Here is a 23,029-nt window from a genome sequence, read left to right as displayed (position 1 = left end):
CATAGTGAGGGTAGAATTCTTAGCTTGAACCCCATTGACTGGATATTTTAAGTGAAGGAATTTCAGTAGAAACATCAGAAGTGTAAGCAATCCTAGTCTAAACAGCTGAAAGGGACAGGCAGCATGAAATTGGGAGGATTCTAATAGACGTTAGTTCTAATTATATGATGCTGTGCGCAACATCTTTGTTAGCGAAGCCCAGTAAACTACTCATCTGTGTGCATTGATGAAGACAATCAACTTTAGTCTAGATAGCAGGCCTGAACCAAAAGTGAAAATAAATGTTAATTCAGGCATATGACCATGAAATAGCACCCTAAATTAGACTAGCGTGTAGTAGAGGCCTTTACAACAAGTTGGACCCGTTCTGAAATGGACTTGGGGCTTTCCAATCCAGACCCGATATGCATAAATACATTTTTCAAATAGAGACCCGTTCCGAACAGACCCGAGGACAACTAGACCCGTTCCGTATAGACCTGGTCGGATCCAGACCCGGTCCGAACCGAGTGAGAGAAGCAGCAGAAAAGTCCATTTTTAATCTACTTTATTAACCGGAACTGATAAAGCGTGAGGGAGAGGAGGTAGAGAGAGGTGACGCTCTAGCAGGGGCCGTGCTGTGTGTTTAGGCTACTGTGAGTGTGAGAGAGTGACACAGGAACGGAGGAGGGAGGGAGAGGAGAGAGAAGGCAACCAACCGAGCCAACTCGCGCTGTAGTAGACTAATAGCTGCCGTAGCTAGGTTATTTATCATCCAAAATGTTTACGTAGTACCTGTCTTGACTGCATCAAACCGGGAGAAGCTAGTTAAGCTAGCTAGCTAGCAGCTAGCTAGGCTAATTGATGCTGCATGCTCTTTCTCGTCCTACAGTTGCAAAGAACAACAACTGACTTCATTCAGAATATAAAGTAGCAGCCTACCTGTTGTCTCTTGGTCGTTGTAGCCTGTCCTTCTCCTTTAACTTTTAATTCCATCATTTTAATTCCATCTTCCATTGATTAGATATTTGTTAACCTTCGTACTACACAGAGGCTCTATGACTATAGCCTATTGCCACTTTGATGACTTATGATTGACCAACAACAAGCTTACACGCGCCCCTCTCGTGAAAAGCAAAGAGTAGCAGTATAAATTATGCAATTACTGCAGCAGTCGCGTTTGGATCTGTATGGGTCCTTCTGGACAAGTCAGTTAAAATTACACATACCCGTGACAATCATATCAGATCCGACCCAGACCCGTGACATTATTTAGAATTCTGGATCCAGAACTGCTCGGGTCCTGGATCGGGTCTCGGGTATTCGGATCCGTGAAGAACTCTAGCGTGTAGGCTACAGTGTTAGATGGTGTGTTAAGGACAAGCCAGTTGGGCTTTGTGTGCCCTCCTTTACAGTAGCCTAAGACAGGTGACAGTGACTCTTGCAGTGATACTTGGAACCCTTTCTCAATTTGGAGGGCATTCGTCTTAGCCCTAGAGAGACAGTAAGGTGTGTGTGTGTTTCTGGCCATCGGTACTCAGACTTACACTGCTGGAGGGTCCGAAATGCTTCTTACGTCCCCCTCTCTCACTCTCTCCTTAATCTGCTTTGACTTTCCTCAGGCTTACTTCCTCCTCTATTAACCACAGGCTTCAAAACCCCCACTTACCCACTTCACATCTCCCTACTAAACTCTCTCTCTCTCTCTCTCTCTCTCTCTCTCTTGGTCTTGGCTGTTTTTTGGGGAGGTGCTTCATGTTTTGTTTGTTTCTTAACTACTTTACTCTTCCTTGTTAACTTTACGTTTCCTTGCCAATCAGCTGCAATCTTTTATCCTTCTTTTTTCCCCTTTATCCATATCTCTTTCTCTGTCTTTCTTTCTTTGTCTCTCTCGTTCTCTTTGTTTCTCTCTCTTCTTCCTCGTAGGGTCAATCTTGACCCCTCTAAGCGTCCGAACTCAAACAAGTCCGTCTCGGGCTGCACTCTTCCGCAGGGATCAAAAACAGTTAGTAAGTTCTTCTTCCCATGTTTCTGGCTCCTTCGCTCTGTCTGTCTGCCTGTCCGTCTGTCTGCCAGCACCTCCAACCCCAACCCCTCACCCACTCCCCTCTCATTCTGTGTGCGCCCTGTCTGTTGTCTGGGTTCAGTACAAGAGCGCGCCCTAGAGGCCACAGGTGACACAGCATACCCTTGACAACAACAGAACAACAGCCAGCAAGGACCCTGCTTTCCAAAGGCTTTTAAAATGCGCACAGACGTGTAGTACTTGATGTAGGAGCAGTTTGGATCCACTATACATTCTTCTTGTATTTTCAGTTCAATTAAAGGCAGTTGGTTAATGGATTTATTATTGTATGGATATCTACCAACTGATTGTAGCATTTAAAACAATAATACCTTTGAAAATCAAAGGGGTCTGATGTGACTTTGGACTCTCTGGGCTGTTCTTTACCTTCTCCTAAAGCTTCAGGGTGCACCTCACCCTAATGACCTCACCACTCATTGTGCAGTTGTGTGTCGTCCAGTTGTACTTTTGATGACGATTGTAAGATGGTGACTCATTTAATGAACCCCATATATTCCTCGCATTGTTAGAACGTCATCAGTCCCAGAGCAAGTACTGTGAAGCTGTTTCAATGTTTTTGGTTTAGTCTACCTACCTCTTTGCCACAAAACAACGCTATCACAAGGCCAAGGAGGTACAGATTGGAGGGGGTGGCGGTTTTGTTTGTAAGAAGCTGCTGCCATGCGTCCTTAGCATCGCTGACACTTTAAACCAGGATTAGTTGCGTAATAGAGCCTTTATCCCCGCTCTTAACGGGATCCCCTTCACAGTCCCAGCCAGAGGCACAGGCTTGTCAGTCCTTATCCCCCCTCTCCACTCCACTCCACTCCCCATGGGCTCCACTCACTCCCTCTCTCCCAGAGAGAGATTTGACCTAACATGGCAGCCCAGACGCTATCCCACTGGCAGGTTTGTTTTAAGACACTCAACAGCTCAGATCTCTCCCTTATGCTGTTAGATGGAGATTTTATAGAAGGAAAGCTCTAATTCTTTCAAGACACGCCCAGTTCCTGGAATGGCATTTGGGTTGCCAGGTTTGTGGGGACGGCATTTGAAATGGGAAGGTTACGCACATGGGCGACACTCTTTGTGGTGCTTGAACAGCAGCGCCCCCTTGTGTGTGTTAGTTGGATGTGTAATGGGACATCTCAAAGCCTGTCCATACTTTAGTGGTAGTAGTCATTGGGCGAACACCATGTGCTTTCATATGCTTTTTGTCCGAATTAATGGAATACATGTTCTACAAACCCACTTAAAATCCATCACAGCACACGTTAGAATTATCCAGTTATGTTACGCATTGCAAGCACTAGCAGCTTTCTAGTCTCTTGGCAGACACCCGAACCTGCCCCAAGCCCTTCCCTCTAAAATAACACTTCTAGTGTGGCTTCAAAGTGTATGTTTTTTTATTTTTATTTTATTTCATTTAATTTCCTTGCATTTCGGAATGTTGATGTCACTCTGGCTCTGATGAATTGATGGTGTTGTTGTTAAGTTGGTGTTGTGGTTGATGTTGTCTTGCTGAAGGAAGGATGGGAACAGGAAGAGGAGGGAACAAGGGATATTTCTCTATTGGCTGATTCATTCCTAACACGCACCTTTGTCTTCCTCTTGAGGGTCACAGACGAACCTGAGAGAGTCTGCAGATCTCCGGTCACAAGGTGAGTGTCTACAATACAGTATGTCCCACTGTGATGAGAACCTCTTTAATTACTGGCCCAAGATCAGTTTCCCCAAATCCAGTTGTAACCACATTCATTATGATCACACAATGCAAAACCGATCCCAGACCAGTTAGATAGTTGTGACGGATATCAATCAAAGACATTCTCTATCACTCCATGTCTGCCCACTATTGGGCAGTATGGCAGCTCCAGGACCAGTAGTTACTAAAGGCATTTCTATTCTCTCCCTCACACTGTAGCCTCGGCTGCACAGTCTCTGGTCAAACAGTCTCTGGTTAAAACCAGCAGGTAAAGCTCAGAGCGTGGGTCAATGCAGCATTAGCTCTAAATGCCCTTGGTGTGACTCGTAGATAGTAGATGTGGTACCCTGTGCTAGATGCCTGTGAGTGAGTGCCTCTAATTATTTTCTGAAGTAGGAACCTTGTGTGTTTTATCAAGTAGGTTCCTCAGTGTGTGATATTAACAATTTAAACTCCCCAACCTTTGACATTAACCTCATTCTCACATACTCAAATGATTTTAATAAATGAATACCTATAATTATGTAGACATGCAGAATACTTACAGAGCTTCCACTACAAAACTTCCAGTCTTAGTTGTGTTGTGTTGGTGGTGTGTGCGTATAGTTGGTAAGTCATGCTGTTGAACTATTACCTATGTTTCCAAGAGTAGTACGAGTACTAGTGTTTGGTATCTTGGCTATGTCCACCCCTAAACCTACACCTTCCTACACAGCAGATGTGTTTTTGCTAGCGTGTGACTTAGCAAAGTAAGATGCCACTGCAAGCTGATTCTGTGACCCACCAGGACAGCATTCCAAATAAACATTTCTGCTTTGAAATGTAAATCAATGCCAACTTCAATTAGCTGTGCAAACCACCAGGGTTGGGTTTAATTCCATTTCAATTCAGGAAGTACACTGAAATTCCAATTCTCTTCAATGCTTTTCAATTAGGAAAATGTTGAATTAGAATTGGAATTTGGTTTACTTTCTGAACTTTTGACTAGATTGAAAAGGAATTGATCACAACCCTGCAAACCACAGACACCTCCAGAAATAATAATGTAATGACCTGAATATACAGAAAGTATTCAAACCCCTTACCTTTTCCACATTTTGTTATGTTAAAATTGATTAATAAATGTTTTTCCTCATAAATCTACACACAATACCCCATAATGACAAAGTGAACAGAGGTTTTTAATTCTTGCAAATTTATTAAAACAGAAATACCTTATTTATGTAAGTATTCAGACCCTTTGCTATGAGACTCGAAATTGAGCTCAAGTGCATCCTGTTTCCATTGATCATCCTTGATATTTTTCTACAGCTTGATTTGAGTCCACCTGTGGTAAATTCAATTGATTGGACATGATTTGGAAAGGCACACACCTGTCTATATAAGGTCTGACAGTTGACAGTGCATGTCAGAGCAAAAACCAAGCCATGAGGTCAAAGGAATTGTCCGTAGAGCTCCGAGACAGGATTGTGTCAAGGCACAGATCTGGGGAAGGGTACCAAACAATTTCTGCAGCATTGAAGGTCCCCAAGAACACAGTGGCCTCCATCATTCTTAAATGGAAGAAGTTTGGAACCACCAAGACTATTCCTAGAGCTGGCCGCCCGGCCAAACTGAGCAATCTGGGGAGAAGGGCCTTGGTCAGGGAGGTGACCAAGAACCCGATGGTCACTCTGACAGAGCTCCAGAGTTTCTCTGTGGAGATGGGAGAACCTTCAGAAGGACAACCATCTCTGCAGCACTCCACCAATCAGGCCTTTATGGTAGAGTGGCCAGACGGAAGCCACTCCTCAGTAAAAGGCACATCACAGCCCGCTTGGTTTGCCAAAAGGCACCTAAAGGACTCTGACCATGAGCAACAAGATTCTCTGGTCTGATGAAACCAAGATTGAACTCTTTGGTCTGAATGCCAAGCGTCACGTCTAGAAGAAACCTGGCACCATCCCTACGGTGAAGTATGGTGGTTGCAGCATCATGCAGTGGGGTTGTTTTTCAGCGGCAGGGACTAGGAGACTAGTCAGGATTGAGGGAAAGATGAACGGAGCAGACTGGGGTGAAGGTTCACCTTCCAACAGGACAACGACCCTAAGCACACAGCCAAGACAACGCAGGGGTGGCTTCGGGACAAGTCTCTGAATGTCCTTGAGTGACCCAGCCAGATCCCGTACTTGAACCTGATGATCGATCATCTCTGGAGAGACCTGAATATAGCTGTGCAACGACGCTCCCCATCCAACCTGTCAGAGCTTGAGAGGATCTGGGGAGAAGAATGGGAGAAACTACCCAAATACAGGTGTGCCAAGCTTGTAACGTCATACCCAAGAAGACTCAAGGCTGTAATCGCTGCCAAAGGTGCTTCAACAAAGTACTGAGTAAGGGTCTGAATACTTATGTAAATGTGTTATTTCAGTTTTTCATTTTGTATAAATTTGCAAACATTTCTAAAAACCTGTTTTCGCGCTGTTATAATGGGGTATTGTGTGTAGATTGATGACATATTTTTTTTAATCCATTTTTGAATAAGGCTGTAGCGTAACAAAATGTAGAAAAAGTAAAGGGGTCTTAATACTTTCCGATTGCACCATGCATACAGTTCAGATCATTGAGTGGGGCATGACTGTAGCCTGGTCTAATGAATGAGGTATGATGGTGCAGCATTACTTAGAATATTGTTGCCTTGAAGAACACGCGTCCTCAAAAAGGTAAAATTGTGTTGTTGACTTGCCTAACTTTGTTGCTTCCTAATATTCTATTTTATTGCACTGCGGTATCCACTGAATTGTGAACCACAGATACATTTTTCTAGAATTGTCTAATTTATGGCAGCATTTTAAGATGGCAATGTATTGTGGATGCTACATCCACTCTTCAGTGAAGACTGTTAAAAACATTTTATATACTTTCATTTCTATTGGCCTTGTTATCTATTTTAATGGATTTTAATGGATTTCTATTGATACATTTTAAGAGTTGTGGCTGTTAAACCAAACCATATATGATACTAATCTATTTCTCCCCTGTCCCCCTCTTCCCTTCCACTCACCCACATGAATGCATCGTCTCACCCACACGCCACCTGCATCCTCTTCTGTCATTCAATCTTTCACCCCCAATCACTCCCCCACTCCCACCCACCCATGCCTCACTCACTTTGCCCCTGCAGTCGCCATCTACCTGGGCATCAAAAAGCGGCAGAGCCCCGGACCCCCCGATGCGGCTGGGATGTGAGGGTGCGGAGCCCGCGGGACCCGGCGGAGGTGGTGCTGGCGCTGCGCGAGGCGGCTCAGGGCTGCGGCTGCCAGGTCCACCTGGCTGGGCCCTTCCTGCTCTCCTGCACCCACGGGGCGGCTGGCTCACGCGTGGCCTTCGAGGCTGAGGTGTGCCAGCTGCCCGCCGGCCCCGCTGAGACCAGCGGCGTGCGCTTCAAACGCCTGTGGGGGGCGCCGCTCGCCTTCCGGGACATTGCCACAAAAGTGTCCAAGGAGCTGGAGCTCTGAGGGCGACAGGGGGTGGGGCAGAGGGCTTCTACACTGGACAGACTGACCAAGGGGGCGGGAGAAGGAGACGGGCAGAACCCGCTACCCCCGCTGCCAACCTCGCCTCACCCCCGCCAAAGACCCGCTTCTGGTGCCACACGGACACGCAGACGCACAGGCCCGGGCCCGCCACTCACAGACATATGACCTATGAACCCTGCTGAGGCACCTCAATATTATGTGAATCTACGGAGTCTAGCAGTTATTTTTTAATTCCATATTTGCAGATGAAGATATATTTCGTCAACGTCGTTATGATTATATTATATTTGTTGTCATTCCTTTTTAACAGCTGCTATTTTGTTTTTAATTTTATGTTTTTATTTTTTCCGCTTCCATGAGCGATTGACGCAGACTGAATGCATATTTAAGAAACAAGGGGCCAGCCCTTTCCTAGACAGAACTTCAGGCTATAGAGCAGGGGTGTCAAACTCATTTTTCCCTGGAGGCCGCATTCAGTCTTCAACAAGGTCCGGAGGGCCGAACTGAAAATGTGTTATATTTCCTTGCTGTCAAAATTTGCCAAAAATAGTCCTCTATCCATCATTGTTTGAAATTGTTATGCTCCCTGACTGTCTAGCTTTCATTTAGATGATTATTAACGAGCTGGACACAGTCAATAAACTGTAAGAATGTAGGTCCATTATCTTATCATTTCTACAGTTTTGATTTGGTTGTAGTCATTTTAAAGTATATTTAAAATAATAAATTGTTGTTTTTGTTTTGTTTTACTCCAACCCGCGGGTCAGATTGGACCCCCTCGCGCGCCTGATATGGCCCCGGGCCGTATGTTTGACACCCTTGCTATATAAGGAGACATGCAGAAATGCAGAGACGACAAAAAAACGATGCTGTAAAACAAATGCCAGACCCTTCTGCCCATCCATCGTCTGCTCAATTCTGTAAGAATTACCTCTGCTACTCTCGTCAAGTTTCATTTTCTGTTTTGTATATACCGGTATGTTGGTTACCAATGAGCAAAGCTGTCTGACTTCAATGTCCAAAGTAGAATAGGCGATGACTGCTCTTCTGAGCAGGTAACCGTTTGATTTTCTGCGTTTCAGCAGGTAATGTACACAAGCATTCTACATGTTCTTCTGGTAGCACTTTTGGTTTAGCAATATCACCTCTTACAAATTTATTTCCTCTTAAATGGTACAGCACATACACAGGGCCAAGATTCCAAACACGATTTGATATAAGCTGTGTTTAGTATTATGTTGTGGAAAATTGATTGTCACATTTCCACAATCAAGATTTGGATCACTTTTTTTGTATAAGATGACCCAAGATCGCATAAAAAGATAATTGGATCAACTCCTAATTTTCTGTTCAAAAAATATATATCATTGATCACACAGACTATAACAACTACAGCAATGCTTGTTGATTTGCATTCAGTATTTGAGTCCAATGATTCTTGTGTCTGTGGTTCCCTGATGGATGAGTTCCGAACTGCTCCTCAACACCGCCCTCGGCAACACTGAGCAATTGGTCAACAAAACAGGCGTGATGTAGCCACTTCCCTTCTGGTAACCAATCAGACTTCTGTATTGCTGAGTGACATACGAGAGTGAGGAGGGGGGTAGTTTAGAATGTGACCCTGGGTGACCTCGTTGAAATCAACCCTGACACTCTTCTATAAATGAACCACGGCCCCAAGCTGCTCACAATAGATCCAAGTCAGGTAGATAGTCACTTGCTCAGGCCTTGACTGTTTGTCACTGGCTTTGGTTTGCACCAATATACAGTAATGATCCTTGTCGCCTCTCAGTGGGTCACAGCAGCAGACATGCCAGAACTTCATTCCCAGTTGCTGCAGTGGGCTCTTCTAGTTTAGATCTCTGAACCAGGTTTCTATTTTCTCAGCTCAGACTGTGTTGTTGGTGTCGCTGAATGTTCCTCAACCTTTCTTGTTTGCTGAAAAATGGCTCAAAGATTAATCAACAGTGGATGATGTTCTCATTACAGAATGTGCTTGTTTGTCACTGTTCCAGTACAATGTCATTTCTACAGTATGTAACATCCCAGTTATATTCCGTAACCTGTGACACCCCTGACCATCTTCGCCAGCCTGCCCACACTGGACTGCCTGCCCAACACACTCACACATTTTCAGTTGTTTTCAAACTCCACCATTTTCCACCTTATTCCTTTTGGCAATAATATTTATGTGTATGGCAGTAGTACATAGTCATCCATAACACTACTATGACTTCAGTTTGCCGGCTGCAAGGAATCATGGGAGATTTTAGTTGCAACAGGTGGCCACAAATGTCTTAAAATATGAAAGCTGTGATTTAGGGCAATTTTTTTGCAACTTTGCCCAAAATAGGACCTCTTGCCCAACAATTCACATCTGTATTGCTTAAAGCTTAGGACAATGCTTCATAAGTAGAAAGTAGTTGTGCGTTGGAAGCAGTCGCTGTTAAACGGGGTGGAACTATGGAAATGACTGACCTGCAGTCCTGCATGTCTCCAAGGAAAATTGTGTGAAGCAAAAATAAATTATCCTTTCAAACTCTGACATTTTGTATCACGTTTATTTTTGTTCTCACTGTGATTGGTCATGTTATACAGTGCATTCAGAAAGTATTCAGACCGCGTTACTTTTTCCACATTTTGTTACGTTACGGACTTATTCTAAAATTGATTAAATCGTTTTTTCCCCCTCATCAATCTACACACAATATCCCATAATGGGCGGCAGGTAGCTTAGTGGGTAAGAGCGTTGTGCCAGTAACCGAAAGTTCGCTGGTTCTAATCCCTGAGCCGACTAGGTGAAAAATCTGTCTGCCCTTAAGCAAGGCACTTAACCCTAATTGCTCCTGTAAGTCGCTCTGGATAAGAGCGTCTGCTAAATGACTAAAATGTAAAATAATGACAAAGCAAAAACAGGTTTTTAGAAATGTTTGCTAATAACAAAAAACTGAAATCTCACATTTACATAAGTATTCAGACCCTTTACTCAGTACTTTGTTGAAGCACCTTTGGCAGCGATTACAGTCTCGTGTCTTACATTTACATTTTAGTCATTTAGCAGACGCTCTTATCCAGAGTGACTTACAGTTAGTGAGTGCATACATCATTTTTGTATTTTTCATACTGGCCCCCCGTGGGAATCGAACCCACAACCCAGGTGTTGCAAACGCCATGCTCTTCCAACTGAGCTACATCCTTCTTGGGTATGACGCTACATGCTTGGCACACCTGTATTTGGGGAGTTTCTCCCATTCTTCTCTGCAGAACCTCTCAAGCTCTGTCAGGTTGGATGGGGAGCGTTCGTTGCACAGCTATTTTCAGGTCTCTAGAGATGTTAGATCGGGTTCAGGTCTGGGCTCTGGCTGGGCCACTCAAGGACATTCAGAGACTTGTCCCGAAGCCACTCCTGCGTTGTCTTGGCTGTGTGCTTAGGATTGTTGTCCTGTTGGAAGGTGAACCTTCACCCCAGTCTGAGGTCCTGAGCGCTCTGGAGCAGGTTTTCATCAAGGATCTCTCTGTACTTTTCTCTGTTCATCTTTCCATCGATCCTGACTAGTCTCCCAGTCCCTGCCACTGAAAAACATCCCTACAGCATGATGCTGCCACCACCATGCTTCACCGTAGGGATGGTGCCAGGTTTCCTCCAGACGTGACGCTTGGCGTTTCATCAAACCAGAGAATCTTGTTTCTCATGGTCTGAGAGTCCTTTAGGTGCCTTTTGGCAAACTCAAAGCGGGCTGTCATGTGCCTTTTACTGAGGAGTGGCTTCCATCTGGCCACTCTACCACAAAGGCCTGATTGGTGGAGTGCTGCAGAGATGGTTGTCCTTCTGGAAGGTTCTCCTATCTCCACAGAGGAACTCTGGAGCTCTGTCAGAGTGACCATCGGGTTCTTGGTCACCTCCCTAACCAAGGCCCTTCTCCCCTGATTGCTCAGTTTGGCCAGGAGGCCAGCTCTAGAAAGAGTCTTGGTGGTTCCAAATTTCTGCCATTTAAGAATGATGGAGGCCATTGTGTTCTTGGGGACCTTCAATGCTGCAGACATTTTTTGGTACCCTTCCCCAGTTCTGTGCTTCGACACAATCCTGTCTCTGAGCTCTACGGACAATTCCTTCGACCTCATGGCTTGGTTTTTTCAACTGTGGGACCTTATATAGACAGGTGTGTGCCTTTCCAAATCATGTCCAATCAATTGAATTTACCATAGGTGGACTCCAATCAAGTTGTAGATGATCAATGGAAACAGGATGCACTTGAGCTAAATGTTGAGTCTCACAGCAAAAGGTCTGAAAACGTAGGTATTTCATTTTTTTATTTTTATAAATCTGCAAAAAAATCTAAACCGGTTTTCGCTTTGTCATTATGGGGTATTGTGTGTAGATTTGAGATTTTTTTGTTTAAATGTATTTTAGAATAAGGCTGTAAGGTAACAATGTGGAAAAAGGGAAGGGGTCTGAATACTTTCCTAATGCACTGTATGTAAGAAGTTTGTTTATTGTACCATGGTTTTAGGGCATTTACGGGGCTGCTGTAGCGTGTGTGCGTGATGTGTGTGTGTGCGCCCACTGAGTGTGTGTGTGTGAGTGTATTTCGAGACCATACATCAGACAGTGGGGTTGATTGTTAACTGGGGTTTGCTTTATTTGCTCAATACATTTTACAACCAAAAAACTGATTTAAGATTAGGTGCATACACATAGCGATGGCCCTTGGCTGGCACCAGACTATGCGATGGTACTTTGATCCCAGGATGTTGCAGAAAGAACGGGACAGATGGTAAAAAGTCACCGTAGGAAGGAGAAAGAAAAATTATGAAGAGAAAGAATGAAGGAAGGAAAAAATAGTTTGATCAGAGTGGAGTGTCTTTAGGAAAAGTCCAGGGAGGCAGTCTCCTGCCCGTGTGATGACAAGGCTACTCATTTTTATAATACAAAAAACACCGAAGCACAAATGCCGCTTTACTTCTGGGCGGGGATCATGCCGTCGATGGCCTCTCCCTTCTCCAGCTTCTTCTCCATCTCCACCATGAGCTTGACGCCATCCACCACCATCTGCACCTGCTGCACCTCTGAGGAGCCCAGACGATCAGCGTTGGAGATGTCGAAGATTCCACCCACGGAGGCGGTGTCCACACCACCTGCAGGCAAAGAGGTCAAAGGTGAGTCTTCATAATCCTCAACACTGGTGTTCAATGATGTACATGTCAGATTAAATATGGCTTGGCTAGTCAGGTTCAATATGGCTTTGCTAGTCACCTCCAGAGATGCATATGTAATGGCAATGTAATTACATTATAATAACTATTGCGAGGTACAGTATGACTTTGTGCATTAAGACTGTAAAGAGAGTTTGAGAGTAGCTCGTACCTGTGCCGCGCTTCTGCAGACGCAGCCTGGTCAGGATCTCCTCGAACTTGGCGTGTGTGCTCAGCTTGGGCAGCTTGACGTGCACGCCACCGCGCAGGCCAGTTCCCAGGTTGGAGGGGCAGGTCAGCACGTAGCCGAGATGCTGGTTCCACATGAAGCCGTGGTTGTGCTTCGTGAAGACCGCCTCAATCTGCACAAGGTAGAGAAGGACAGGAGACGAGAATGTCCCAGTGAGTGCGTTTTCAGGGGAGAATAGCCAACCGAAAGTGATGTGTGTTCGACTATTGACTATAAGAAAAGCCAGCTGCCATCATTGTGAACAAGCGATAAAGAACAATCTAGTTATTGACAGTGTGTCAGTCCTGTAGGCTCTGTGGCTAGCGTACCTTCTGCAGACCAACGCAGAAGCGTCTGAAGACCTCCTTCATGTTGCCTCCCTTCTCCATGGAGATGACACGCAGGTGATCCTCCTCGTTCACCCACACCAAGAAGCTCTTGCTATCGTTGTGCCTTCAGAAAGGAGGGAGTACGTATTACATGACACACCACTATGATACACTGTGGGACATACTGTACATACATTATCTTGTTTCACAAATGGTATTGTTTTTGTTTGGGTATTGGTATAAGCCTGTGTCCTGGGCACTCACCAGATTCCTCTTGCGTCGGGCCAGTCACGGGCCATACCAGCGGACAGCAGCAGGGGGGAGACGGGCTTGTCAAACAAGAAGTGGTCGGCGATCAGCTGATCTTGCTCGGCATCGGTCATGGCGTTCAGGGGGTAGTACTTTCCCTTGAACTCACCATCCAGTGTGGCCAGGGCTGAGGGGAGAAAGACATAAACATGAGATTGACATGGTCGTGCTTCAAGTCAGCACAGCTGACCCTGATTTATAGTGCTGATTTATAGTGCTGATTTATAGTGCTGATTTATAGTGCTGATTTTTATAGTGCAGACACTCACCTTCAATGGACAGTTTCTCAACCATTCTGCGCTCGCCACGGCTGTTGTGGGGGGGCAGGGTGTATCCCTTGATGCTGCGGCCGGTACGCACACGGCTAGACAGAACGTAGGCGGGGTCAAGATCATCACCTCCCTGCAAACGGGGAAATTAATGTTATGTCACTCTACACATATAACTCATTCAAATGCTATCTAGTCACCACGGTCCACTGCAGCCTTATATATTAGCTAAAAAATCAAGCATGCAAAAGGAGCAACTCAAAATTTGAAATGTGATTGTCATGATCACTCTCTTCACTCACCTTCAGGTTCTCGAAGTTCAGGTCGGTCTTGTGCTGGTCGGTGGGCTTGTAGCCTCCATGACGGTCGGAGATGATTGGGTCGAACATATCCTTGAAGACTTCGTAGCACTCTTCATCACCAGCAACGCATCCGACGGTCATGATGAAGGGGTGTCCTGCAGACAGATGGAGAATAGGTGAGCACTATTGCCACAGGAAAACTACATGTAAAAGGCTACCAACAAAATGCACTACCAACAGTCTCATTTTTCATGCTAATAGTGTATCAGTTAATATCACTAAGAATATTTTGTTTTCAGCCACCAATCAGAGACTTCATATGGCCCTGACGGATCTTCCTGTGTGTGTGCTTCCGAGTCTTACCAGGGTTGTCCACACCGGTCTGGATGCAGTCGTCCAGGGTGAAACCGGAGGGGGTAGACTTGCTCCTCAACTTTTTGTACATGTCCTTGGTCAGCACCTTGGACATGTGGTTGTTGTGCAGGGAGAGGTCTGGGAACTCCTCATCGTCAGAGAATTTCAACTTGTAGTCATTGTGGCAGTTCTTCGTCATGATTGCGGCTCTCTTTTGTCCTGCAAAAAGGAGGGGGGGTAGAAGTGTGAATCTATGTAGGATGATCTGGCACACAGTAACAAAGCCCTCCCAACTAAACATTCAAGAATGGTGAGAGAACAATATCTGGGTCCCTAGCAACAGAATTGTGCCACAATTTGTAAAAGAGAGCATGATGGGTTTTCAGAAAAAAAAATCACAAGGAACTGTCCTAGCAATGGCCTAACAATACAACAAATACCACTAAATGTACCATATTTTGTGGTTTGTAGTACTGAGTCTCCTAGTGTCTTATCTATCAGTCTCCTGGCCCCCTCCAGCCACCGCCTCATGTTTCCACAGAGAGTGACAGGGGTGTGATCTACGTGCTTTTATGCACTTGGCAGCAGAAGGTATTTTTAGACCAGGCCATCTTGCTGTGGCTGTACTCTGACACTGGCATGCAAGCCACTTTTCCATTCCTTCAAGGGAAACACCACCACTGGAGCCTAGTCTGGCTACCCCCCAGTAGGACGTACCAGAGAGTTTCAGAGACTGACTTGATTCATTCTCCGGTCATTAGCACAACTGACCTTCATATCAGAATGAATAGGATCACAGATTAAAAACTACAAACATGCTGAGGAACAATTGCAGACATTATAGAAATTCAATACTTCAAATTGCATGTTTTTTTCTGCAAAATATCTAAAATGACTCTGTGTCATCTATAGATTACCACTGGTAACAAATCAACCAGCCGCTGTCCTGTGACTATCCTTCCTCTACAACAGCCGTTAGTGATCATGGCTGTTTTTAAACTAGTGCTCTCTTTTACCGACAAAACTTTTAACAAAGTTACAGTTTGCACTCAAGAGGATGATGAGTAAAAACGCATAAGAAGTAGTTTAAAGAAGAAAAAAACTGTATATCTTCCATTTTAGGAAACGCTGCAAGAAACTGAAGAGGTGTCCAATGCAAAAAACAAGAAGAACCGATTTCAGGATTCCAAATAGTGCAGCAACAGAGAGGTTTTATTTATGTAACGTGTTTGTTTAAAATTCCTAATTTCTTTTGGTGCTGTTTTTCAGGAGTTCTCCTCATTTCTACTGTTCCAGAAGCTTGCTGCCTAGTAGGTTTACCTGCACAGAAGAAAAGGAGGTAATGGTCCCGGGATCCACCAAAGCCAATATAGGGGTTGCCCAACTTTGACAGGTGTTAGACCCTAGCTTATATACCCAGACCTTTGCACCCATTGGCTGGTTTGTCTCTGAATTCTCTCACTCGATTGGACAGCCACAACCCCTGATGCCCAGTTTAGTTTCTAAAAGGCAAGAACTTACATCACAACACCCGAGACTGTACAACAGCTGTGCCTACCCCCTGAACGGCAACGTCCCCCTCCTCCTCTGATTAGCTACTTGAGGTTGGGGGTTGAAAGAGGGGCTGCAAGCGACAGTTGAAGTAAAGCGACAGTTGTAAAAGAAATACACTTTCTCCGCGGACACCTTTGTAAGTGTTCACACTGAGAGATTGAGGGGTCCTGGGGGAACAAATAACTACTATGTCTAAAAGTGTCTGCTAAATGGCATATATTATATTACTAGTTGTGGGATTTCATGGAAGTTCTCCCCTACAGTCATTGGAGCTCCCTCTCATTCATCTGTAGTGTGTTTGGTGTGTATTCCCACCCCCTTGGTCCTAATTTGAATCAGTCAAAGTGATACAATTTTGCATAGGAATATGGTAATGGTCCCTTGAGAGAGATGGCGAACCGGAAGGGGAGAAAGGAGAAAGCCACTTCATAGAGCATTTCATAAACGATACCTGACAATATGAACCACAAACTTGAACTGTCACACACTCCACTTGGATTCAGAGCAATTGGACTTCGCAGAGGTTTTTGTTGAAGCTCATAGTCAATCAAGGCTTAATGTGATTTCACACAAGGTTTAACTATTTTAATGAGGAGATTGTTTAAAACAAGTCTTCCGCACAGTGCCGCTGTGTCTCCCAGCTCAATGACTAGATGGAATGAACAAGTGGCACAATGTCAGGCAGACGTAAACAGGCCTATTTTGGGTAAATTTAACAAACTAGTGCTTTTCTTATTATCAAGAATTCTCAAGGTCCAAATGTTGGTGAAGATGATGTGATTCTGTCAGAAATGATATCTTATCTTTGCTCTCCATCTCTTCATTTATCCTTCTCTACCTCTTCACTGTATCCTCCATATTCCCATCCAGTTGAATCAGGGATGCCAGTACAGAACACTCCACTGACTTTATACCTTGACACAACTTACTTGGCCAACGTACCACTTTTGGACTTTTATGGTTATCGTTGGTTATCGTTATGTACAGACTGGCTTGGGAGGGGGGCATCTTCTTTTGTCTTTATTATCAGATGAGGATAGTGAGAATAGCGTAGGTATAAATCTGTCGCTTGACATTTACTGAGAAGAACTACAAATGCAGTATTGAGCTTTGGCATGAATACACTAGAAGACAATGCCAAAATGTCCAACACACACTAGCAGAGCTGTTGCCGTGGATTGCGCACACAAAAGGATGAAAGCCCCTCACTTCAGTGTGCCTTACTTACAAATCCATGCTGAGCTTTTGTGCCAACCATTCTGTCAGGACAAATCTCCCAACTGTGATAGATAAGTTATGCCTTCATGTCTATTTCTAGCAGCATGCCAGGGCCCTGCCAAAGAAATATACTGTGTCCCCATAGAGTGATAGTCATAACAAACATGCAAACACAGATCGAAGAAGAAGAAGGGTCTTTGGTTGGAAGTACAGCATAAGATTGAATTTAAAGCATCTACTGTATACAACCAAAGTTTGCTGAAGCAGATTTAGAGAGGGTAAGAGTGATAGAGGTTGATTGTCCAGGCCTTGTGCACAAGCCTCCTTCAGTATGTATTATCAAAAGTATTATTAAGTTGATCATTACAAAATTCGGTCAAAATTCGGTCTTATATGGGAAATGAACCTTACATAATACAAAATGAAAATTGGGTGCCAGCCAGTGGTTTTATATAAAATTATTTTTAGATATTGCAGATGCCTTGTGTCAATTACTGACAGATATTAAATCAAAGAGAGCCCATGTGACAACAAAATTGTTGATGGGTGTGAGGCAAACACTACTAATCCCTCCCATTATGCAAAGTAGGGCGCAGCCAAGAGAAGCTAAATTCAGTACTTATTGATTTTCTATTGCAACACTACTGAGGGGTCCTGGTCATAGCAATGTAATAACCAAATGTGTGAAGAATGACCAGGTTCATATTTCAATTACCAAGTTCATATTTTTTAATGAGGGAAGTGGAATGTGTCTCCGCAATATATTTCAAGCTTGCTATTCTCTGTGGTACAAGGCATTCTCTAAAACAGGTGTTCCCATCTTAGGGGAAGCTACCCCGATAGGCGGACGCCAAGATTTCGTGGGGGGGCGTGGGACCTTCCTTGATTTGAGGGGTAAAAAAAACTGTACTGATCTAAAACGAAGCATAAATCTGCAATGCTTTGGGCTAGAAACAAGTGGTAAAATGCCAGAGGAAGATGCGACTGATGCACATGGGAATATCATTATGACAATATGTCATTATGACATTCAGAAGCTAAACTATGACTTTCCAAAGGCGAGGAGTCGAAGAAATTAGACTTTGCTTGGGAAGTAATCTTGTGTGACTCTGTCGCTATCAATTGATCTATTCACTTTCTGTAAAATAAAATACACTACATTGTGATGAGTTGATGTCGAAGGAGTCAGGCGCAGGAGGGTAAATCACAGAATAACAGGCTTTATTCCGCAAATACAGAGTTACGCATAAATGCGCCAAACACTCTAGTGCGCAAAACAGGCGCACTGGAAAATACAAGGCACACAGGGAAATATCCCACCGAGCTTAGCTATCCTCCACAATAAACAATCACACACAAAGACAAGGGGGCAGAGGGAACACTTATACAGGTACTGATGAGGGGATATGAACCAGGTGTGTGTAATGAAAAAGACAAAACAAATGGAATGATGAGATGAGGAGAGGCAGTGGCTAGAAGGCCAGTGACGAAGAATGCCGAAGCCTGCCCTAACAAGGAGAGGTGGCAGCTTCGGAGGAAGTCGTGACATACATGACTAAAACATCTCATTCCAAAAGTATGGGCATTAATATGGAGTTGGTCCCCCACTTTGCTGCTACAACAGCCTCCACTCTTCTGGGAAGGCTTTCCACTAGATATTGGAACATTGATGCGGGGACTTGCTTCCATTCAGCCACAAGCATTAGTGAGGTCGGGCACTGATGTTGGGCGATTAGGCCTGGCTCGCAGTCGGCGTTCCAATTCATCCCAAAGGTGTTCGATGGGGTTGAGGTCAGGGCTCTGTGCAGGCCAGTCAAGTTCTTCCACACCAATCTCGACAAACCATTTCTGTATGGACATCACTTTGTGGACGGGGGCATTGTCATGCTGAAACAGGAAAAGGCCTTCCCCAAACTGTTACCACAAAGTTGGAAGCACAGAATCATCTGGCTTCCGGGTTAAGCGAGCAGTGTGTCAAGAAGCAGTGCGGCTTGGCGGGGTCGTGTTTCGGAGGATGCATGGCTCTCGACCTTCTTCTCTCCCAAGTCCGTAGGGGAGTTGCAGCGATGGGATAAGACTGTAACTACCAATTGGATATATAACGAAATTGGAGAGAAAAAGGGGTAAAAAAATAAAAAAGGTCACTGAGCTCTTCAGTAAGGACATTCTACTGTCAATGTTTGTCTATGGAGATAGCATGGATGTGGGCTCAATTTTATACACCTGTCAGTAACTGGTGTGGCTGAAATGGCCGAATCCACTAATTTGAAGGGGTGTCCACATACTTTTGGAAACAGTATATCGTGTATGTCCGGGAATCTGGTCTAGACTTTATTTTCCTTATCTATTATTATTATTATGTTAAACTACGTAGAATTGCAGGAAATGAGCTTCAAAACAACAACATTTTCCTAGGTCTCTCAAATTAAACAAAATCAAGCTGGTGGTGTATTTAATATATGCTATCTCAATAAACAATAATACATGGGAAAAAGGTTAGGGAACCCCTGCTCTAAACCATTTGTTGTAGAAAGGTTTAAGTCTCTCTGTGTGTGTGTGTGTGTGTGTGTGTGTGTGTGTGTGTGTGTGTGTGTGTGTGTGTGCGTGTGTGTACATGGATGTATGTTTAGTGAGTATAGGGGGAGGTACTCCCAGTGTCCTGACTCTAAGTCAGGGGTGTCAAACGGGTGGTTTGAGTAAGAAAATAACTTTAAAATGACTAAAACCTAATCAAAACTGTGTAGAAATAATAATGTACCTATATTCATAGTTTGTTTACTGTGTCAAGCTCGATAATAATCACATAAGTGAAAGCTAGACAGTCAGGGAGCATCGAAAATTCCCAAAATGATTGATAGAGGACAATTATTTGCTCATTTTGACGGTGAGGAAATATAACCAATTTTCATTGCAGCCCTCCAGACCTCGTTGAAGACCTAATGGGGCCTCCGGGTCAAAATGAGTTGGACACCCCTGATCTAAGTCAATGCCCAGGGTCCATTTTCACAGCTGTGCCATGCCTATCCTCCTCCCCTAACATGACTGACCAAATGAGTCTCTGTCCATGTCCCCATGCCCCTCCCGTGTGACCCTGTCAACCCCCTCTGCTAAATGACGTAAATGTGCCCTTGAGCAAGGCACTTAACCCTAATTGCTCCTGTAAGTCGCTCTGGATAAGAGCGTCTGCTAAATGACTAAAATGTAAAATGTAATAAAACCCCCATCCAAGCTCATTATTAACGCACCATGGTCAACAGCATTACCATGACTGCATGTTGGGCAGGTTGCCTTTTCAAATGGCCATCAACCAATCAATAAAACACATTCAATCTTGTCAACCAATCAGTCATTTCATTTGTCAAACTCTTGAGATTTGTAGTTTTGCCTTTTGAGTTTTGACCATATAGCACAAAAATACACCTACATGCAAAATACTGTCCATGCTTAGGTTTGATTTAACTATTCCAGTGTTCTTCTGAATTACGTCTACACACCCGCTCTGCCAACTGAGGCCTCCATGACACATGATGGACTCTCCACCAGAGTGCCTGGGCCCTGCTGGTGTGAAGCCAGACCAGAAGCCAGACCAGACAGGGTCTGCTTGGTGAGGATTCACTGAGGAGGCGATAGAGAAGGAAAAGAGGACTAGAAGGAGAGAGAGGGACGCACTCTGGGCCAGTGCCACACTCTCAATTTAGCCTGCCACTTTATCCTCTCTCTGGGCTCCAGCTGCCTGGGCTGGCAGACAGGAGGAACCGTTATGTAAAACTAGCAGCAGCTTGAGGAACAGCGGGGACGAGACAGGGGGTCCCTGTGAACTAATAAGACCCTCCCTAAGCCCCTGCTGTGGAAGCTCCAGGGAGCAGGGAGGGAGCGAGAAGGGGGAGGGGTCTCCACACACAAGACAACTGCTCCTCAGAGCGCCTTGTGTTTTAGAGCGCCTGTGTGATCGGAGTGTGTGCGTGTGTACTGCAGAGGAGGCTGGTGGGAGGAGCTATAGAAGGATGGGCTCATTGTAATGGAATCAATGGAACGGAGTCAAGCACGTTGTTTCCATGTGTTTGATACCATTCCGTTGATTCCATTCCAGCCATTAGAATGAGCCCATCCTCCTATAACTCCTCCCACTAGCCTCCTCTGGTGTACTGGCGTATGTGTGTGTGTGTGCACAACAAAGTATTTATGTATTTTTGTATGTGACGAAGTGTTCAAGTGCTGCTATGTGTGAAGAGTAGAATATGTTAGTAGAGTGACAGTTGTTAACTTTACAGTCCCCAGGTCCAAAAATAATTTAAGGTAACACACATTATTGCATAGAGCCATGGTTACATGGAACGCCCTTCCAAGTAGCACTACTACTACTACTATTACTACTACTACTACTGCTACTACTACTCCTGCTACTACTACTCCTGCTACTACTACTCCTGCTACTACTACTGCTACTACTGCTACTACTACTCCTGCTATTACTACTACTACTACTACTACTACTACTACTACTACTACTACTGCTACTACTGCTACTACTGCTACTGCTACTACTACTCCTGCTACTACTACTACTACTACTACTGCTACTACTACTACTACTACTACTGCTACTACTACTCCTGCTATTACTACTACTACTACTACTACTGCTACTACTACTCCTGCTACTACTACTACTACTACTGCTACTACTACTACTACTACTACTGCTACTACTGCTACTACTACTGCTGCTACTACTACTACTACTACTACTACTACTACTGCTGCTGCTACTACTACTACTACTACTACTACTGCTACTACTACTACTACTACTACTGCTACTACTACTACTGCTACTCCTGCTACTACTACTACTACTACTACTGCTACTGCTACTTCTACTACTGCTACTACGAGCTGTTCTTGTCTATTATTGTTCTGCATTATCATGTTTTATGTTTTGTCTGGACCCCAGGAAGAGTAGCTGCTGCTTTTGCAACAGCTAATGGGGATCCAAATAAAATCCTAAATCCTAATGATCTGTCAGTGCATGCAATTGTGAAAATATTGCTTACAAATCAAACATTAAAAAATAACACAAGGAATAAATAAATAATAACAAGGAATAAATACACAATGAGTAACGATAACTAGGTTATATACACTGAGAACCAGTACCGAGACGATGTGCAGGGGTACGAGGTAATTGAGGTTGATATGTATGTACATATAGGTAGGGATAAAGTGACTAGGCAACGGGATATATAATAGACAGTAACAGCAGCGTATGTGATGAGTCAAAAGAGATTAGTGCAAAAAGGGTCAATGCAGATATTCCTGGTAGCTATTGGTTAACTACTTAACTAACTATTTAGCAGTCTTATAGCTTGGAGGTAGAAGCTGTTCAGGGTCCTGTTGGTTCCAGACTTGATGCATCGGCAGTAGCAGAGAGAACAGTCTATGATTTGGGTGGCTGGAGTCTGACAATTCTTAGGGTCTTCCTCTGACACTAACTGGTATAGAGGTCTGGGGCAGGGAGCTCTGCCCCAGTGATGTACTAGGCCGTACGCACTACCCTCTGTAGTGCCTTGCGGTCGGATGCCAAACAGTTGCCATACCAAGCGGTGATGCAGCCAGTCAAGATGCTCTCAATGGTGCAGCTGTATAACTTTTTGAGGATCTGAAGGCCCATGCCAAATCTTTTCAGCCTCCTGTGGGGGAAGAGGCACAGTTTTCACGACTGTGTTGATGTGTGTGGACCATGATAGTTCCTTAGTGATGTGGACACCGAGGAACTTGAAGCTCTCAACCTGTTCCACAACAGCCCTGTTGATGTGGATGTAGGCGTGCTCAGCCCTCCGTTTTCTGTAGTCCATGTTCAGCTCCTTTGTCTTGCTGATGTTGAGTGAGAGTTTGTCTCATCCCTGTAGGCTGTCTCATCGTCGTCGGTGATCAGGCCTACCACCGTTGTGTCGTCTGCAACCTTAATGATGTTGTTGGAGCCGTGCGCGGCCACGCAGTCGTGG

The 23,029-nt window shown here is 44.5% G+C and overlaps 2 protein-coding genes across 9 annotated transcripts in view; one reads left to right on the top strand and one right to left on the bottom strand.

The window, feature by feature from the left end:
- The window catches only part of LOC121567538 (MAP/microtubule affinity-regulating kinase 4-like), a 50,769-nt gene extending 40,957 nt beyond the window's left edge, over positions 1-9,812 (top strand). The window contains exons 16-19 of one of the 8 annotated variants that reach the window (XM_045217576.1): positions 1,906-1,988; positions 3,661-3,705; positions 3,969-4,017; positions 6,913-9,812. In XM_045217576.1, coding sequence (XP_045073511.1) covers positions 1,906-1,988; positions 3,661-3,705; positions 3,969-4,017; positions 6,913-7,246 — 511 coding nt within the window. In that variant the 3' untranslated portion in view covers positions 7,247-9,812. Of the gene's footprint in view, positions 1-1,905; positions 1,989-3,660; positions 3,706-3,968; positions 4,018-6,912 lie in introns of those variants that run through there. The other 7 variants (XM_045217591.1, XM_045217577.1, XM_045217585.1 and 4 more) reach the window with 7 other exon arrangements.
- Positions 9,813-11,882: 2,070 nt separating this feature from the next.
- On the bottom strand, positions 11,883-15,677 carry LOC121567537 (creatine kinase M-type). Its single transcript, XM_041877662.1, has 8 exons — positions 15,573-15,677; positions 14,262-14,471; positions 13,899-14,053; positions 13,597-13,729; positions 13,283-13,454; positions 13,019-13,142; positions 12,633-12,822; positions 11,883-12,403 (listed from the first exon to the last, which is right to left on the bottom strand). Exons 2-8 carry the CDS (start codon positions 14,449-14,451, stop codon positions 12,225-12,227), a joined length of 1,143 nt encoding a protein of 380 aa, XP_041733596.1. The 5' UTR covers positions 14,452-14,471; positions 15,573-15,677; the 3' UTR covers positions 11,883-12,224.
- Between the last annotated feature and the right edge of the window lie 7,352 nt (positions 15,678-23,029).

The sequence above is a fragment of the Coregonus clupeaformis genome, chromosome 6 (assembly GCF_020615455.1).
Source record: "Coregonus clupeaformis isolate EN_2021a chromosome 6, ASM2061545v1, whole genome shotgun sequence".
In the NCBI taxonomy this organism is placed as follows: domain Eukaryota; kingdom Metazoa; phylum Chordata; class Actinopteri; order Salmoniformes; family Salmonidae; genus Coregonus; species Coregonus clupeaformis.
This window is presented reverse-complemented; position numbering and strand designations above follow the sequence as displayed.

Excerpts from the sequence above, each read along its gene's own strand:
- LOC121567537 (XM_041877662.1), bottom strand. The coding sequence starts at position 14,451 with ATGACGAAGAACTGCCACAATGACTACAAGTTGAAATTCTCTGACGAT. Across the intron at positions 14,054-14,261 it reads GACCGGTGTGGACAACCCTG|GACACCCCTTCATCATGACC; the intron begins GTAAGACTCGGA and ends ATCTGTCTGCAG. Across the intron at positions 12,823-13,018 it reads TCTGCGTTGGTCTGCAGAAG|ATTGAGGCGGTCTTCACGAA; the intron begins GTACGCTAGCCA and ends TACCTTGTGCAG.